This window comes from Brassica napus, chromosome A8, assembly GCF_020379485.1.
Source record: "Brassica napus cultivar Da-Ae chromosome A8, Da-Ae, whole genome shotgun sequence".
In the NCBI taxonomy this organism is placed as follows: Eukaryota; Viridiplantae; Streptophyta; class Magnoliopsida; order Brassicales; family Brassicaceae; genus Brassica; species Brassica napus.
In genome coordinates, this window is record NC_063441.1 from 18,646,518 (window position 1) to 18,667,369 (window position 20,852).

General features: G+C 32.2%; 1 protein-coding gene, 1 long non-coding RNA gene and 1 pseudogene across 2 annotated transcripts; 1 reads left to right on the forward strand and 2 right to left on the reverse strand.

Moving 5' to 3' along the window:
* Positions 1-4,020: 4,020 nt before the first annotated feature.
* LOC111200102 lies at positions 4,021-5,704 on the reverse strand (annotated as a pseudogene).
* An 892-nt stretch (positions 5,705-6,596) lies between these two features.
* Positions 6,597-7,853, reverse strand: LOC106442944 (S-locus-specific glycoprotein S13-like). Its single transcript, XM_022690643.2, has 2 exons — positions 7,849-7,853; positions 6,597-7,737 (listed from the first exon to the last, which is right to left on the reverse strand). The coding sequence occupies exons 1-2, from the start codon at positions 7,851-7,853 to the stop codon at positions 6,597-6,599; spliced, it is 1,146 nt and encodes a 381-aa protein (XP_022546364.2).
* Positions 7,854-14,799: 6,946 nt separating this feature from the next.
* On the forward strand, positions 14,800-17,720 carry LOC106360110. Its single transcript, XR_001272690.3, has 2 exons — positions 14,800-15,752; positions 17,342-17,720. It is a non-coding gene; the product is annotated as an uncharacterized LOC106360110 (long non-coding RNA).
* The last annotated feature ends 3,132 nt before the right edge of the window (positions 17,721-20,852 follow it).

The window sequence follows — 20,852 nt, forward strand, 5'->3', positions numbered from 1 at the left end:
TTACACCAAATAAGAATATAAAGACCAACTATATTCTCTTCATGTATAATGTATTGTGGTAAGGTTCAAACAAAATTAACTTACTTTACAGTAAGGAAAAATTAGATTTTTAATTCCAAATTTACAGTAAAAACATAATATTTTATAAAACTAAACAATTGACATAATAGTACAAAAATATGGAAAAAAAAAATTAAAATACTATCCGCGCGTAGCGCGGACAAGGACCTAGTTTCCCTAATATAAGGATACACAATGTTATTGTGCTTTTCTATAATATTACCATCATATTCTTTCATTCAACCAGTAAAACTTGAAAAAAAATTATAATTTAAATTAATAACTAGTGATTCTAAAAGAAAGACGTGACCTTTAATTACTCTCATATAGCTAACAAAGCAAATGGTAAAATATGGAAAGGTTAATAGATTCATCTTCAGATTTGATCGATTAAGACGCCACCGATTACATTCTTGGTGAGTTTGTAGAGAAGAAGACCATCATCGAAGGCTCGGTAGGTGACAAAAGGCATGAGTAAGACGGCACCGTATAGCGGTAAAACAAAGTCACATTGCCTATTATGTAAGTTGTTTTACTACTCTTAAATTCTCTGAATTTTTATTCATTGTATGTCGGAATCTGATATTGTAAAGTAAGGAAACCAGAAGTTTGGGATTTTCTGTTTATAAGAAAATGGTGCTTTATTCCATTTGGATGACAATATAGTTGACTGTGTATATACATGGAATAGACCCGATAAAGATAACTATGTCAATCTCTAATAAAATATACTATATATATAAGTAAATAAAGTAGTATAGATGTCTATTTCCATAATACATAAACTATATTGTGGTGGGCGACTGTGTTGTATATAAATGGAGTAGTACATATGTCTGCCTGCATAGTATAATAATTATTATGTTAATAGTATAGTATATGTTATAGAAGTGGTTTTCAGTTTAAAAATAATGTGTGTTGACATAGCTACATAATTAATAATCATAATTTAATATGTGATGTTATGTGATTTATGGAATTATTGATGAAATTGTCTCTGTTGATGGTGAAGGATTGTGGTGAATAATAGAGTTTTGAAGACTCGTGTGGCGAGTGACAGGACTTGTTCAGTGGTGATCACCTCCATCTATACAATCGAAACTAATGTATTCGTTTCTACCGCAATTGTCCCTCTTCTCATAATTTCATGACCGTATGTTCTACTCTTCTATCTAGTGAATCAATAACAAAATTCTTTTCTCCGATGCAGTTGCATGTACTATCTCCACTGATGTCGTCAGATACACTTATCTTTTATTGTTGTGAATGACAAACAATATTGAATGTATTGACCTTTCCATATTTTATATTGATGTGTATATGATTTTGTAATGAAAAATAGTATATTAAACAAAAATGGAATAAAATTTATTATGGCATCAGATAAAACAGAATACAATGTGATGTTGAGTCGAATGATATTCATATGATGTTTATTTAATATTACATAATTTTATGTACTTTTTAAATTTTGATATTTGGGTTTAGGTTTATCTTTGGATTAAGGTTTAGTGATTTAAGTTTAGGGTTTAGTATTTAGAAAGTGAGGGGGTATGGTTTTGGGTCGGCATTAACTTATTCCTTGCAATCATATATATTTCATAATCTCACCAATAGGTACTATGTTATTTATTCATTCTATTTGAGTTTATGATTTATATTTAAGTTTAGGGTTTATATTTGGGTAAAGGTTTAGTGATTAAAGTTTAGGTTTTAGTATTTATAAGGTGGGGAAGTATGGTTATGGTCGACGTTAAATTCTTCTATACAATCATAGGCATTTCATAATTTCACCAATATGTAATATGTTATTTATTTTGTTTCATTCTATTTGGGTTTTGGGTTTATATTCGAGTTTATGGTTTATATTTATTTTTAGGGTTTACTGATTAAATTTTAGGGTTTAGTATTTAGGGGTTGGGTGAGATTGAGATAATGGTTAGTATCTAGGAATTGTGGTTAAGATATGTTTAGTATTTAGGGATTATAAGTGGAGTTATAATCCTATACTACTTAGGCGATATGGAACAGAACACTCGTGCATATATATGTAAGATATACGTGAATGGTTCCTTTTTTTTTATTTGGAATAGTTTTTCAGGTGCTCTTGACCTTTTATTTGGAATAGTTTAAATTGTATTAAGGTCTACATTTCAATGTATGATTTAGTTCTTATTTGATAAGGTTCAGTTTATTTCGTGATATATACCATTTTACCATATATAATAGTAATTCAGGTAATTTATTTGTGACTTAAGTTAACATAAGTTGTGTAACGCATACAATTATTATCCACTCATGTCGCATCATTTTCTTACATCATATGCGTTAATTATGTATCACAAAAGACAACAACGTCGCTTACTTTAGAAATTGCAACTGGCAACTTGTTACGTGAAGGAGCAGAACCGGAGAGAATATGACCAAAAAATCTGATATTTAACCATGTCAAAATCACTGTTACCCACTTAATTTAATACTGAAATATGGTTACTCAGCCAATAAACCCTAAGATTTATCTTATGATGGTATGCTTGCTTATACGTGGTTATATATCTAAATTATTAATATTCTATAAATAGATAATACAACAAATGCTTCAACATCCTTTCAAGAAGAACAAGCAATAATAAATTAATGATCTATATCGTATAATGAGGTATTTTAAATATATGGACCTAATGTTTGGTCGTTAGCATTGGTCGTTTATATTATTTCACTCAAATTATTAGTATTGAGCCACTCTAATTCCATCTACCAAAAAAAAATAATCATTTGCCAAATACAGTTGGATTTTGTAAGCCATATATATTTGATTAGGGATTTGCATATTCAATTATATTTTTTTCTTTTAAAGTAGCGGTTTTATATATATACACCAACTACCAAATTAATAAGTGTTCTATATTTATGTTTAAGAAATTAAATACTCTAAACATATCTATGGATGAGGTTGGAGCTAGTGCTTTGTCTCACATAGATGCTCTTTACAAAAACTTGGCCAGCGAAAGAAAATCTTTTCACACACTTTGATTATATGTATTGAAATAATTGTAAAAGGTAAAAATGTACCGTGGCCTATCAGCATATTATAGTCTCCTACCATTCTCTCATACATACAATTTTTCACACATTTTTACCTTTTACATTTATTTCAATATATGGTGATTATAGTTGGTATGGTGGCTTAATAATTTTCGTAGTGAATTTCCCAATAAGAAATTTACTGATCATTCTTATACAATTCCAACAGTTAAAAACCATAAGATTTTCTAAAAGGAAAAAATATTAGTATTATAGTAATTCAATCATGTTTTATTTTTTCTAAACCAATAAAATATTAATTTTTTTGCATGATGAAATGTGTCTTTTGAGTATACTAGAATTAAGCAGACTATAGTTGACAAAAAAAAAGCAGACTATAAGCTTAATTAGTTTGCTTACAAGAATATTGTTTATTAGTAGTGTTTTGTATCTTCTTTTTGTTAAACATGTAATAATCCTGTTACAGATCAGCTTAAATCGGTTAACCTGGTAAACCCCTCAAAAAGGTACATCCCAGTAAATATTTGTTGATAACCATGAGTTGGTGTACCGAAGACCATCGATAGGGATATTTTGCATATGAATAAAACATTTCAATTTGACACTATGCTAGGTGAGTAGTATCTAACATTTTTTAAAAATTTAAATAAAGAAAAAATATGAAATAAAAGCGTATGAGGTTTCTCAAAGAAAAGCTTTAAGATACTAAACTACCGCATTTCTGTTTGTTAGCTTTTCTAGAAAAATGAAATAAGAATATTTAATAAAACAGCATTAAAACACTAATTACTTATATATGTAATGTATATAATTTTATATAATAAATATATTGCATACAAAGAAAATAATATGAAATCATCACTATATACAGTATATAGAAAAAAAAAATATATATATATATATGTATGTGTTTGGGCACGACAACTACCCCGTCGCTACACTTGCCGTGAAAGATTCACCTTGTGGATCTTGTAATAGCAATAAATCAGCAGGCGGTTTAGGAAGACTGATTAACTCGTTTTGACTCCCAAGCATCAATATAATAGAAGCCATGGGGGGCCTGTCCTCACGGTGGGCTTGAACACACAAGAGGCCAATTTGAATGCACCTGAGAGAGCTTCTTCTGGTTGATACGAAGATGATGATGATGATGATGATGTGAAATATGGGTCTACGATATCTAGCACTTTGCCTTGAAGCCATAGGTTCCACATCTGTAGAATCTGAGATGATAAGAGATCTCGCTGTTTTGTAAAAGTAAATAATTATGGATTTGGTTGCTATAAATAAAAATCTTACGAAGCCTACGAAACTTTTATAGTCATTTTTCCAATAGAACTCTCTTGCGTTTATTCCGCTGACCATTTCAAGAAGCAGCACTCCAAAGCTGAACACATCAGCTTTAACGGAGCACACGCCATCTATTGCGTACTCTGGAGCCATATAGCCGCTGCTATATATAAATAATAATTATTTAAAAAAAAAGGTATATATATATATATATATGCATGAATGGATTGAGGATCTTTATTGCTTACTAAGTTCCAGTCGCGCTACTGGCAACAACTTCAGTATCTTCCCCATCAAGGCGCTTAGCCGTTCCAAAATCCGAGATCCTAGGTATCATTTGGTCACAAAGCAAGACGTTGCTAAGTTTGAGGTCAAGGTGAATGATCCTAACCCTAGAGTCTTGGTGAAGATATAGTAGCCCTCGAGCAATTCCCTTGGCGATGTCCATACGTTTGTTCCAATCAAGCACATCGCTCCGGGTTGTGTCTGTGCATCACAAACCAAAATTAGATCATTTCTTCTCTTTCTTTTTTTTGGTATTGAAAAAAAAAGGGAAAAAAGGCCAGTACTGTAAATGTAAGTGTTGAGGCTAGATCTTGGCAGGTACTCGTAGACGAGAATCTTGGTATCGGGGTCATCGACAAAACCAATAAGTCGAACTAGGTTCGTATGTTGCAGAACTGCTATGAGGTTCACTTCGTTCCAGAACCCTTGGATTGCGTGAGTTGTCAGTTTATAAAGACGTTTCACCGCTATGTCTCTCCCGTCAAGTAACCTCCCCTGTATGTTGTTAAATATTAAATGTAAGTTAAAGAATGCTCACACAGAGTCATGCGCTCTTTACCTTGTAAACTTTGGCGAAGCCACCAGATCCGATTTCATCTGAAAAATTGTTTGTGGCTTGGGCGATGACGTCAAACTCCATGAATAAAGATGTCAAACTACCAGTCGTCTCTTCCTCAGGAGCGGATCTAGAAACATTTTCTGTAGGGGTGACAGTGCTAAAAACAACAATAATTAAATTAGATTGGAGGCACCTTTTAATTTTTTCCATAATTATAAGATTATTAGTTTAGTGGATAAACTAAGTTATTTAAGCAAAAAAAAAAAAGAGTAGGGGGCACAGGACCCCATACCCATCCACCTCCGTCCGCCACTCCTCCTCCTCCTCCTCGTCGTCCTCCTCCTCCTCCTCCTCGTCCTCGTCCTCCTCCTCCTCCTCCTCCTCCTCCACAGGTAGGTTTTGGTTCGTTACCTCTGCAGGTGCTACAATTGACAAAGAGAGATCAGGACCAACTTTCTAAGTCGAATTTGAACAACAAGTGGTAGTGTTTACCTAACAAAACTGCATTATTGTTTCTTATTATCTATATTGGTCATTTGTATAGAAAGAGTCCTTGTATAGCAAGATATTTGAGTCTGTACATAGTATAAATACCAACACTTGTACATAGTCTGGTTACTGCATTTTCATTGGTACTTCTCTCATTGCTTGGCGTTCCAAGAAACAGAAAGTGGTTGCGAAAAGTTCTGCTGAAGCAGAATACCGGAGTCTCTCTGTTGTGTCTGATGAGCTATTCTGGTTACATAACTTTCTCATCGAGTTGCGTATTCCTTTAGCCAAGAAGACTTTGCTGTTCTGCGATAATACTGCTGCTATACACATTGCTCACAACTCCGTGTTCCATGAACGCACGAAGAACCTGGAAATGGATTGTCACAGCGTTCGGGATAGATTGGTTCAGGGTTTATTCACGTTGTTACATGTGCGAACAGAGCTACAGTTAGCTGATCCGTTTACAAAACCTCTATACCCTGCATCGTTTAAGAAGTTGTTTGGCAAGATGGGTCTCTTAAATATTTTCGTCCCATCTTGAGGGGGACTATTATCTATATTGGTCATTTGTATAGAAAGAGTCCTTGTATAGCAAGATATTTGAGTCTGTACATAGTATAAATACCAACACTTGTACATTGAATTAATTAATGAGAATGAGTTTATTTTACTCATATTTCTCTTCCAGCAGCAGCAGAACGTGACGACGACAATTAGAAGAAGCAAAACGATTGCGCCAACGGTAAATCCGATGATCCGTTTCTTTTTGTTTTGATTACTCCTTTTTCTCTCTGAAGAAAACAAGATTCGTATTTATTTAGTAAAATAAAAACACAATCATAGACAAGAGCATAATAAATTAATTTTAGTACCCACCCATGTCAAGAGCAGCCAGTTTGACGTAAAGATTTTGACCCCGGTTACGTCGAGTATCCTCCAAGCTTACTGTCCACATCACACAACTCCGCACACCAGTTGGCATGTCCGTGTTTGCAAACGCCGTACAGTTACAGGTCGTGAGACACCTCTCCTTACATTCCTCCAAACCCACTCCCTCGTAAGAAATTGTCCAATTATCAGTTTCTGGAAGTTTCATATTCTTCAGCAGCTGAAACCCATCATCATCGGAGCAGGCCAGCGGCGATTTCCTCACGCAATGTCCATGTAAAGCGTAGCTGTCTTGATTCCTCTCCGAATCAGTTTGAGGCCGAAACCCTGGGAAACATTCACAAGACTTGAGCGGGTTCATAGAGCAGTACGTATTGGTTCCACTTCCACATGTAGTGTATTTATCGCAAATATCAGATGGTGCAATCACCAAATCCTTCCACTTTCTATCTCTCCGAGTCCACTCGGACCAGATCAAAAAGCCAGTATCGCTCATTTTCAAACTTGCGTAGTAGCTGGTTGTCGTGTTCCTACGCAAACTGTAAGTGTAACTACTGGTTGTTCTTGTCTGGATCATTGCCTTTGTAGTGTATATGGGGTCGATACGGCAAATTTTAGTACCACTACTCCCCCATATATAATGTTCATACCCTGTTTCTGTTCCTCCCTCGTGGAAGATGTCGTCATAAGTTATGGTTCGGATGTAATCCAATCCAGGATAATACCCTAGCACCATACCTGGAATTAAGACATTGCTTGGGTAGTCAAAGCTTCCCCACAAGATGCCACCAGAGTAATTACTCACAATGAAGTTTCCAGTATCCGACAGATAAGCAGACAACGGCGCGTCGTCTTCAGCAGCAGGACTTGTGAGATCTCTATGCCACGTCATGTAGCCAGACTCGTCGAAGAGTTGGATCCCAGCTGAACTGCTTATTTGAAGTTTTCCTTCTGAACTGTAGAGAGGACTGCCCCGATTACCGGTCCATACTACTCTTCCTGGGAACTGTCTGAACCAGATTCCCAAATACCAACCAGTACGATCTTTGAAGAGACCGAGTTCAAAGATTGAACTCGGGGACACAATTCTCTCATTTTCCGAAAACCACACTTCGAAGCTTAAAACAGACGTAAAAATAAAAACTAAGAAAGAAAGACGTCTAAACATTTTTCTTTTTGACAAAATGACCAGATATGCTCTTCAGAAGAAGAAGAAGAAGAAGAAGAACCCCATTACCTACAACATGGTCATTAAATAATAAACCCATTCCTCTCTATTATATGTTCCGGATATCATTACCTACAACATGGTCATTAAATAGTAAAACAGAAAAAAGAAAATGATAGCTTAGGTAGGGTTCCATATGTTCGACCTAGGCTTTGGACATTTTAACCTAGACCCAAAAATCCGAACCGGAACAGATCCGAAAAATACCCGACTCGAAACTGAACCGAAAACTTACAAGTACCTATTAGGTTCAAAATTCTTCTACCCAAAGAACCGAAACCGTAAGAAAACCGACATGAATAGACCCGGATCCAAAAAGAACCGAACCCGAATAGATCTGACTCGATACGAACCGATTCATACCCAACTTAAAAACATGTATATTATCCAAAACTATGATTTTTTGTGTTATATTTTATGATTTAGTTAAAATATTTTTTATTAACAATATTTGTTATTATTTTTTGTAACATTTTAAGTAAAATCAAGTTTTAAATTAAAATTTAGAGTTAAAAATATTTTATTTAATTATTAATAATTTATTTTAAGTTATTTTGTAAAATTTTAGATATATGTGACAAATTTTGACTAATTTGATAGAATTTGGGTTATTTTTTTATGATCCTAAATACCCGAACGCGACCCGACCTGAAAATTACGGGTATTTTAAATGTATTTTAAATATAGACCTGAACTGACCCGGATCCGAGAAGAACTGATGTGCCGCAGACCACGGATCATTACATGGAACCAGCTCAGCATGGAGTTCAGGACGTTCTGAACATTTCAACCGAGGTTCATGTTTTTCACCGTGCCATACTTGACTTGGGTCGAGCCAGACTTAGCTTGGGTGGTGAAAAAACCAAAGACGGACATGCATTCTCATCCGACGGACCATCCGGACAGTTCCGCAAGCGTCCTTATCTTTACCCCGTGCATCCATCTGGTTCGGATGAATCTAGACATCTTGACTGGTCTTCTCCGTTTTCCGTGCCTTGACCAGATCTAGTCTTCTCTATTTTCCGTGCCTTGACTAGATCTAGTCAAATTTATATTTCCTATGCATTGTTTTCCCACATTTTCTTTTATTGTCTTTGACTACAAAACACTATAAATATGTAGTCCCTTTGATGAATAAAATCAGTTCATTTTGGTTGTTTATTTCGTTTCTTCTCTGAGTGAGAGAGAGAGAGAGAGTTCTTAGCTAGTTCATCGGTTTGAACCGGCTTGTTGATTTGGTGGTCAGCCAATCATCTTTGTGTGTCATTTGGTGGTTAGCCAACACACTACATTCGTTCTTAGGTGGTTAGCCTTAGATCGTAGGTATATCAAGAGCCATTCCGCATCTCTTGACGATCCTTTCAATCCATCTCAGTTCCAGAAGCGCCATTTGCTTCTCGGTTCATATCCAACACCCAGCTAAAGTGATCCTTCCCGATTTTGGTTCTATCAAGTGGTATCAGAGCCACTTTGGCTGGTTTGTTTTCTTTCATCTTTCATCTTCTCATCTCTCCACGTTTTTCTTTTCTTATTTCTTGGATCCGGGCTGTTCCTTTACTCCCTTGTGATCGCCTATTATAAAAAAAAAATCGATAAAAAAAAAAAAAAAGTCTTGGCTTGAATCACCTTCTGAAGAGAAATCCAGGGGGAGTGGTGGAAGAGAAATTCTGCTGGCTGAAGAGAAACCCAGCCTTAGGACAGTTAAGGCGGATCCATTTCAAAAATCTCTTCATCTTTCTTTCTCTTTTCTTTTTCCCACAAAAGTTTGTTTTGGGTTTTGATTGCTGAATTTTGACTGCCTATCATTCTTTGAACCAGTGGAAAGAACTCTGAGTGACCATCTAAAAATCGTGAGCTAAACACTTGAGAGTGTGAGGATTTTTATTTGCTAACTTTGTTAAGTGTTTTCAGGATGTTTGGACTTCTCAAGAAATCAAAACCACAACAAGACGTCTACTTTCCTTTTAAAACTGTTTTTGAAAAGGAGCAATTGATTTTTGATAAGAAACAGTTTGCTTCTAATGAGTTTGCCTTTGTGCAGAAACAAAAGAAGAGACAAAACAGGTGTGATGATGAGAAGTGGGTCAGAAGTCGTGATCGCCCCTTCACCAAAGCCAAGAGAAGCAACTGTGATGTGCCTGATCAGAATGAGCTTCAGACTTATGCCAGCTTGGAAAAGATGTTGCATAAGGCGATTCATGTTGTCCGGCAACTCAAAAAGAAGGGAAACAACAACACTTCTTCTGCACCAAAACAACAAAGTAATTCTTCTTCTATTTCAAATTCTGATTTGAAAACTAATGTGTTGTCTTCTGATAAAAGCAAGGCTGTGAAAACCACAAGCAAGGCTCTTTCTACCAGGTGTTTCAAATGCCATAAGGTCGGTCATTATGCCAACAAGTGCCAAAAACAGAAAACGTTGGTGACTTTGGAGAAAGTTGAAACCGAGCCAGAAAAGGAAGACGTTTTACCAATTTTCGATGACTATGCACATGAACCGAAGGAAGGGTCAGGTGAAGAGCAAAATTGTGGTCATAGAGAAGGATCTTGTTCCATTCACAATCTAGACCAAACTCAAGGTGAGCAACGTTCTGATTATGGTTCTTTTGCTTATAATCCTTTTCCTTTTAATGTTTCAGATTTGAGGACAAATCTTTTAGAAGAGGAAGGGAATGATGTGCCGCAGACCACAGATCATTACATGGAACCAGCTCAGCATGGAGTTCAGGACGTTCTGAACATTTCAACCGAGGTTCATGTTTTTCACCATGCCATACTTGACTTGGGTCGAGCCAGACTTAGCTTGGGTGGTGAAAAAACCAAAGACGGACATGCATTCTCATCCGGCGGACCATCCGGACAGTCCCGCAAGCGTCCTTATCTTTACCCCGTGCATCCATCTGGTTCGGATGAATCTAGACATCTTGACTGGTCTTCTCCGTTTTCCGTGCCTTGACCAGATCTAGTCTTCTCTATTTTCCGTGCCTTGACTAGATCTAGTCAAATTTATATTTCCTATGCATTGTTTTCCCACATTTTCTTTTATTGTCTTTGACTACAAAACACTATAAATATGTAGTCCCTTTGATGAATAAAATCAGTTCATTTTGGTTGTTTATTTCGTTTCTTCTCTGAGTGAGAGAGAGAGAGAGAGAGTTCTTAGCTAGTTCATCGGTTTGAACCGGCTTGTTGATTTGGTGGTCAGCCAATCATCTTTATGTGTCATTTGGTGGTTAGCCAACACACTACATTCGTTCTTAGGTGGTTAGCCTTAGATCGTGGGTATATCAAGAGCCATTCCGCATCTCTTGACGATCCTTTCAATCCATCTCAGTTCCAGAAGCGCCATTTGCTTCTCGGTTCATATCCAACACCCAGCTAAAGTGATCCTTCCCGATTTTGGTTCTATCAAGAACCGATCCCAACCTAAACTGAAAAATTTACAAGTACCTATTGAGTCCAAATGTTTAAGACCCGAAGAACCCGGACCCGAAAGGAACCGACCTAAACCCGACCCGAAGACCCAAATGCCCATGCCTAGTTCGACTTGTCTTGACTTCAGTGGTGACAGAAACTTCAGTTTCTCCGATGATCCTTGACGAACCTCGATCTCGTTGGGTCTTGTTATCTCCGCCAGCCTAACTCTCCTCTGCCGTTGCTCCAGGTATATGTTTGAACATATATGGCTTTACCTGTTGGCCTCAGCTTCTGCGCTGTAGATTAGCTATCTAGTCGATCTTGGTCTTTGTTAGACTCTGCAGATTAAATGTATAATCGAATTTGGTCTTTTTAATGTTGGAACTCGTTTTTAACAAAGTGGTGTGGACCATTTTTCTAATGGGGTTTTTGACACGATGTAATCGTCACCGTGAACACTATGAGTTAGTGTATTTGTTGGTCAAAATCAGAGTTGTTTTGAATGAGAAATGGAGGTCTAAACTGAATGATATGAAAACTTATAAAGCTATTATTTGGTTAAATATAAAAGTTAACAAATATTTCACTTTGGATATTTTGGTTTGAATTTAGATTTAATAAGTTGATTAGACTTAAATGTCATAATTTGTTTGACAATCTTATTCATAAAATATTTTGATATTTGGTTAAATATAAAATATAAACTCAATTAAAGTATATTGTTAGCTTTGATGTGGTCAATGCAACTTTATGACTTGATATACTAACGTTTTGAATCGTAGTCATGGGAATCAATTTCCTTTATCTATATTATTAAAGTAGAAGTATTTTAAGATTTTGTTTGGCAACATGGATAAAAAATAAAAAAAGATTAATCATGTCGTTTGGAAACATTTATAGTAGTATATTAAAAAAAATAATGGTTTATCTTATTAAGAAAAATTGAAAGTCTATTATATTATATTAAAAACTAATGGGCTTATGTTACTTGATATACTTTGATCAAAAAAAAAGTTACTTGATATACATAGGTCAAATCAAAATAATAATTTAAATTTTTATATCAAAAACTTATTCGAAAATATACATATATTCAAAAATTAATTTTTACTAAAATATTTTCAAATAACCATTATATTTTTTCAATATATATAAGAAAAATACAATATAAAGCTTAATTTCAAACACCAACTTAAATTATGATTTTTATATTTCACATAAAATTTTATAAATATAATATATATGATTACTTATATGATGGCACATATAAAATACTATTAATTATATAGTTACTTGTATGATAGTACTTATAAAATACAACTAATTATATGATGACACATATATGATATATAATAGTGACTAGGGGTCAGCGTTCGTGTACCTATTCGGGTTCGGGACAGGTCTGTTTGAGTTTCGGGTTTTTGGGATCAAATATTTCAGCCGCATTTGGATATTTCTAAATTTTAGTCCGGGTTCAGTTCAGATCTTTGCGGGTTCGATTTGGATTGGAATAACCCATTTAAACTATTTTTAGTTTTTTTTTTTAAATTCATTATATACTTTAAAGTTCTCAAAATCTAAAAACAAAATAATATATTACATATAAATTTGAATAACATATGTTAGAATACCTAAACTTAACATATAAATTGGTTTGGTTTAAATATTTAGACAGAAAATCAATAATTATTTTAAGTAGTTTTGGTGTTTTGAGTATACTTTAACTATTTTAGATATTTACTTTTAACTATTTGTATATATTTTCAAGTATTTAAACCAATTTAAAAGTATCATATATATTATAGATGTTTTTATATACATTAAATCTAAAAATAATCTATATATATAAGTATATAAATCTACTTCAGATACATTCAGATACTCAAAATACTTTAGTTCGGATAAGATTAGGTTTCAGTTCTCTAATAAATACCAAAAATTTGAATAATTCAGATATTTAATTAATTTCGATTATGATTATGTACCTTAGTCAACTCATTCAATTACATAACGTGTTTCATCCTTAAGAAGTTATAAAAGAAGCACTTGTGTTTACTTGTTGATATACATGAAAATATACAATCCTCCATATTTTTTTATCCTCATTATTTTTTTTTATCTTTCTCTTTGATTTTCTTTTGAATCTAAAAGTATATACAGAACTAGTTTTATCAGGCTTCTGATAGAGTGACGCAAATCAGAAGATTTTTTGCAGTTGTATTCTGGAACTCATTACGTCATCGAGCCGTCGCACTACGGGACGTACTTTGAGTTAAGGAAAGAGATAATATATCGATTCTGCAGTTATATCATCATTTTCTTAATCTTTGGTATAATTTTATCAATTTTATTTTTTGCAATATTTTGTTTTCCGTAGTTTATATAATACGTTTCTATCGTTTAAGTGTGTTTAATTTTAGTGTCAAACATTTGCCACAATATGACCTGGTTGGTTTTCTATGTTAATAAAGCTGTAACCCTTTTTTATGCTTAGTAGCTGCATGCGTAGTGTTTCTCGTATAGATGACACTAATGAGTTATGGCCATTCGCTCTTCTTGGTTTGAGTATTACTTGTATTTCAATCTTGATAAGTTGTTGAGTTGGATCCCAGAAGTGCTTATTTGAAGAAATCGTTTGGAACTATAGAGTGGACTGTACCGATTATCGATCCAAACTACTCTTCTGGGAATCTTTTGAACCAGATTTCCAGATATCAACCAGTACCATATTTGAACTGACCGAGTTCGAAGATTGACCTCGGAGACCCAACTGTATCATTTTTTTTTTTGCAAGGCAAATTTCTGAGCTTAAAACAAACGTAAGAATAAAAACTAAGAAAGAAAGACTTATGAACATTTTTTTTGACAAAATGAACAGAAATTCTCAGAAGAAGAAAAATAAGTCAGTTTTCTTTAATAAAGATAAAAAAAAAACTAACTTTGACTTTTCAGTGGGCATACTCCAAAAATAAAACCAACGTAAAACCCATTTTAAGGACTGGCATGGGGTAGAGATAAACGTTTTGGTTTTCTATGTTAAGAACATCTTCAATATAAAACTTCATTTTTTTAAATAGAATAAAAGTGATTATGGAGTAAAACATATTATAATCCTATTTTATTTCTTATCTCATAATAGAGTAATGAACAAACAAAAAATCGATTATTTCATTTATGAAGTAAATTTAATTATGGAATAAGAAATAAAATAAAGTTAGAGCATGTTTTACTCTATAATCACTTTTATTCATTTTGAAAAGAAAAAAATGGATTGAGATTGGATATGCTCTAATAAAACTGTAAATATATTTTTATGCTTAGTAACTGCATGTGTAGTGTTTCTCTTATAGTTGTGTCACAATTTTTTTTTGCAACTTTACATTTATTAGAAAGGTTGAAAAAGAGTACAAACTTAATGTTTTACCAAAAAAAAAAAACTCAATATCTAACCACTAAAAAACTTAATGTTCCAGACATAAGGACAAAGTAGGATCCAGTCGTAGAAATAACATCAGACATTTGTCCATGCTTGATAAAAACATCTAAATAATCTTTAATCTATACAAAATAGGTTAAAAGATAAATAAGCTTATACTAATTTATAAGTATAAAATTTTAAGCAGAAATTAATACAAAACTGATTAAATATTTTAATTTGAAACAATATAATATTAAATGACTATTCTAATAAAAATGTTATAATATTTTAAACTATGATAATGCAATATAATACTAATAAATGCAGTATAATGCAAATATAACCTAACATAATTATAAGAAGATATTTACAATTTAAAATTACTTCTAATATTTTATAACAACTAGTATATTTAATATCTCAAAATAAATTTTTATTCTTTATATCAAAAATTTAATACCAAAAAGTAGGCTTAAGCAAATGTAAAAAAAACTAAAATGATACTCCAAAAATACTATTTCATCTAATTTTTAAGATTTAAAGTAAAATAATAATAGTATGTATGGTGCAGTCACAAATTTCTTTAAAGACCAAAAGCTTAAAATATTTAATAAAAAACTAAATAATCAATTAATATGAATTTAAACATAAGTAATGCAAATAACCTAAAAATATATAAATGAGTTACAACTTTATCATTCCATTAAATACTATTTTCTCCACTAAAGAGGTTTCACTTTCAAAACTCTCATCAAAATCTAGTAGTTATTTAAAACTAATGTTTAATTTTATGAAAATTAAACATTCTGAGATCATAAGATTTGCATCATTTTTTGTTTGTAACTATTCTATAGGCACTTATTACGAATCACTCTTGGTCATTAATCATTCCTAAAAATAAAAATGAAACCTCTTTATATATATAACATACAGTCAGATGATTAAAAGGACAATTAAATCTCATCAAAACAAAAGAACCAAAGAGATAATAAAGAATAAAAGACGAAGAATGGCCAAAGGTGTACAATTGTTCATCACTTTTGTGATGATCTCCATGTTAATATCAACAGGTAATTATCTCCATGCGATGTGATTGGTCCCCTTCTCTTAATTACAATATGCACTTCCAAGTTTCACGTACTGTTGTTGTTTTTATTAATATTACATAACAAAAATATCTAAGGGCGAATAGCTTAGCACGCAGTGCTAGTTAACAAAGTCTTTTGTCGTTCACATGGATGCAGAGTTACTTATCTGGTTTACAGAGTCAACATGAGTATTCGAATGTTTGTTGTAAAAAAAAATACAAAAGAAAATTACAATATTAAATGGGGTTTTTGCCAAAAAAAAATACAATATTAAATGAACTTGTGGGGTGAATAGGGCAAAACCAATTTTCAAAAAAAAGGGAGGTTAGTTTTGTGTTTGACTTTAAGTTGTAGGTCAATTTTGCAAAAATCCCATATTAAATTATCAATTATATAGCTTTAAAAAAATATTTTTTTCAGATAACATTCAACTCCCGAAAAATACAAACTATATCTACACAAATTAAAGTTGTTTTTGGGTAGGGGTGTTCAATCCGGATATCAGTTCGGCTTAGGTTTAATTTTTTTTTGTATTTCAGTTTATAAAAAATATCTATCATATTTACTTTGGTTTGATTCGGTTTATATACTATCAGTTTTTGGTTTATTCGATTTTGTATCAAAAAACCATAAATTTATTTATTTTTTAAAATATTTTATGAATTTTTTTATATGATTAGAAATTGGCTTTAATATAACATGAAAATATTTTGGTATTAAAATTGCATATTTTCCCTTTTTCTTTTACTATTAAAAATAATTAGTAAACATATTAAGTTAATAATTATAATAGTTTTAATAGAAAAAAAAATAATAACAATTAATAATCCATAATATTATAAATAACTAAATATTAGCACATATATTTGTTAACAAAAAGGTAAAGTTTATGTTTTTATTTAATTTAATAAAAATGAATCATAGCTTTTTAACTTAAACCAAAATATTAAATTACTAAAATAAACATTTTAAATATGAAGACCATTTCAATAAAATAAATTATGTATATATTCTTAATTTGTTGTAACACATGTATAAATTCTTAATGATCTTACATAATTAACATATAATTATATTTCTATATTGTAACTGATTGGTTTATATACCAATCCATATTCATATATCGTGGTTTCTTAGAAATAAAATTCATTCAGTATATTTTATTACCAAATTAAGCAACTTTCTCTATTTCAGTTCGGTTTAGTTTTAATTAGTTCGGTTTTATCAGATTGAACACCCTTATTTTTGGGGTAAAACACATATTTATAATTTAAATGTAAAATTCAATTCAGGTAAGATAAACACTATGAATTAATGTTTATTTTTACTAACTATATATATATATATATATATCACCCTATCCATTGATCCATTCTTACTTACGTAGATCACAATTGTCTTTTTTTGTGGATTGAATTATAAAATAATGAATGTAATATCTTGACAAACAATCCAGTAAGCTAAACATTTATTGATTTTCTTAAAATGTATTATTTGTAAAGGCTTCAATATTTCTGACTCGATTCATTATTATTTTCTTACCAACCACTTTTATTTTGTTAAATGACCAGAAACGGTTGGAGCGAGGAAGCCTTTGATTAAATGTATAAGTCTACTATATTTTCCCTGCAATCCACATGATAAGGGACAATGCTTAAGGGCGTGCAAACACAAGTATAAAAATACGGAAATCGGAACTTGCAAAAAAATCCCACCGCCCCCACCAGGAATAAGATTCCTAAAAATGGCTTGCGATTGCGAATACATGGCCGTTGAATGCTCATGAAAATTATAATTCAATTTACTATTCAAATTGATGATTAGATTTGGATGAAATTATTTTACATATTTATAATTTAAAATCCAAAAAATGGATTTAATATTAAGTTTTTATTATTTATTCTTGTACCAATAAATATTTGATGTTATAGATATGGAGGTTACGTCCTTTACTTTTTTTTTAGTTAATTTATTAATTCCTATCTACACATCGATCTATAATTATATATCAAAAAATCTGTGAGATAGTTCTAATTTAAACAAGGATCGGTGGTATGTTGAAGCAAGATGACTTTAGTGGGCAACAATAGAACAAACAATCCTACTTGATTTGGATTTCGGGTGGAGAGATCTGTATAAAGAATTTTGATTTTGTCTGATATGAAAAGGATGAAGAATTAAGTTGCGTTGATTTGTCACGGTGTGCTCACTGCTATTGCTTCCGTAGTTTCATGGTGACTGAATCATAATTAAGTCTTCCATTAATGTATGGTTGCTCTATGAGAGTGAATTTCTGGGAGAGAGAGGATGATGTTATCTCTGCATGCGTGTGATATCAATCTTATAGGCGCTGTGGATTACGGAAGATGATGAGTATGTTGTAAGCGCTGGAATCAAATGGTTTTAAACGCTTGTTGCTGCCACACGGGTTAAGTAGATGAAGGGAGAAGTTATTTTCTATCAGATGAAAACCGGAGAATGCATACAATCATTCCCCAAAGCTAGAGCATTATATATGGATGCTTGGTTGATTTGCTTTGTAGAGCTGGATTATTGTGTTTACCTAAAAATATATAAATGAGTTACAACTTTATAATTTCCATTGAATAATAATATTCTCAACCAAATTTTTTTCACTTTCAAAGCTCTCATCAAAGTCTATTAGTTATTTAAAATTAATTTTAAAATTTATGAAAATTAGACATCTATATTATTAAAACTGAAATACATTTTGATACTATTTAAAAACATGGATAACAGTATAAATGAAAATTATTTAAAAACATAGATAACAATAAAAAAAAATTATAGTGTCTTTTTAGTAATTTCATTAATATAATTACATTACCTTTATTTCTATATTTTAATTAATTTAATAATTTCATTAATTATATTACCTTAACAATACATCACATCATTAGTTATATTACCATCATAATAATAGTGCAGATTTTTAATTATTAGTTAATCAACATTAACTTTGTGCCAATTATAAAATAAAAAATGTATAATAATTGGATTTTGCATATGGTTAAACGTTCGGTTTAGTTCGATTCACTAAAACTTTTTTTAATTTTAGTATCAATTGGTAAAAAATTATGTAGCCAAAAACATAATTCAAATACATGTTTTTATGAATAAAACAATAACTTAAATCAAAATAATAAAAATATATTATATTTATTGTCACTTAATTTTTTACTCTATATAATTATTTTACTAAATAAAAAACTCTTTCTATTTCCATTAATTTAGCAAACACATAGAAATGTCTTTTTATTAGTTTATAAAATCAATTAGGCATGAACATTTGCTATCCATTTATGTACAAGTTGTTCTTTTCGGGTATCTTTTTTTTAAATTAGGCCCGCTTGAATATTACAAATTTACGTGTGAGTTTTGAGTTGAGTTTTTTCTGGGTCTGGATGAGTTCGGTTCTGATGTATATGAACATAAAAATATCTAAATAACAAATGTATTTGAAATAGATTCGGATATTTGTAACAAAAATAACCATATTACCCGATTGGTTCAGGTCTTTTGAATACAATTAGTTATATTACGATCCATGTAAAATATATAACACTAATTATGAAAAATAAATATCAATGTATAAAAATATAAGAACCAGTATCCGCGGTGTGCGGGTCAGCTCTAGTTCTGTTTTAAGATTATAAGATTTGTGTTATTTTCCTTTTTGTAACTATTCTATTGGCACTTATTACAGATCACTCTTGTTCATTAATCATTTCTAAAAATAAAAATGAAACCTTAAATAACATACAGTCAGATGTAGAACTGGGTTCGCGGGTCAACCCGCACCGCCCGCCCCGCCAACCCGTGGGTCGACTCATTTTTTTCACTCAAAACATCGACCCGCATGATCCGCAAAGAAATATTCACATACCCGCACCCGCCCAAGTTTGCGGGTAACTCACGGGATCCGCGGATAATATAAATTTTAATAAAATAATTATTTTAATTAAATAATACTTATTTTCTAATAAAATAATTAAATTATATATTATTTTTCTGAATTTATAGTATTTTATATATTTTTTACAAAAATATATATTATTTTTTGAAGTTTTTGAATTTTTTTTAGTTTTTTGCGGGTTAACGGGTACCCGCGATTCAAAATCTACCGATCTGCACCCGTCCCGCATAGAATCGACTTGACCCGCACCCGCATGTTGAATTTTTCGGAATGGCCGACCTGCAGCGGGTCAAACGGGGCGGGACACGCGGGTAAAAACTAAAATTTCCAGCTCTAGTCAGATGATTAAAGGGAAATTGGGTCACATGACCATGAAAAAAGCCTAATTCACATACTAGCCATTTTACTTAACAGACCTATACACGCTTTTATATATACATATTAATACTGTAATACCCCTTCTCTCAACCGGTGCAACCTGCTCAAAAAAAATTAAAAAAAAAATTAATTATTAATCATACAAAAATAAATCGTGGCCTACTCGACTTCACATCTTCCTCTCCACAGCGTCGCCTCCGCCTGCTTTTGTCATCTCCTTCTTATTCTCATTCCAATTGTGTACTTTCTCCACTTGTGCCATCATCCGACATCGGACGGCATTAAAGTTGTAGCAGCGATCAGTAATAGACCCTTCCTCTCCAACTTCACCAAGTTGATTCTTCTCAGATCTCCTTCATATCAGCGATTACGGTGAGTTCTGTTGCAATATTGTAAGTTCTCTGTTTTATGACATAGATTCTATTATTTCTATGTTAGCTCTCCCATTTGGAATAGATTCGGACCTACCGCATTCTAAGTTGATAAATATAACTTATTGTTTCTGTTGCATGCCCGATCTAGTAAGCTGAGGTAAACAAATTGATTTAGGGTTGAAATTTTCTCACTGCAAAAAGGGGGGGGGGTCGTGATTTTTGGAATAAAAAGTCCATTTTGCGATAAAACAAGTTTAGTTCTATGCGAAATGGAATATCTTATGGAACATGTACTATTTGAAATGGAAAATTTTAGTTTTAGAAACTGGTTATGTACCATTTCATTCATCTGCTATTTCTGAAGAATCATATCAAAGCTAAAATACTATTCGC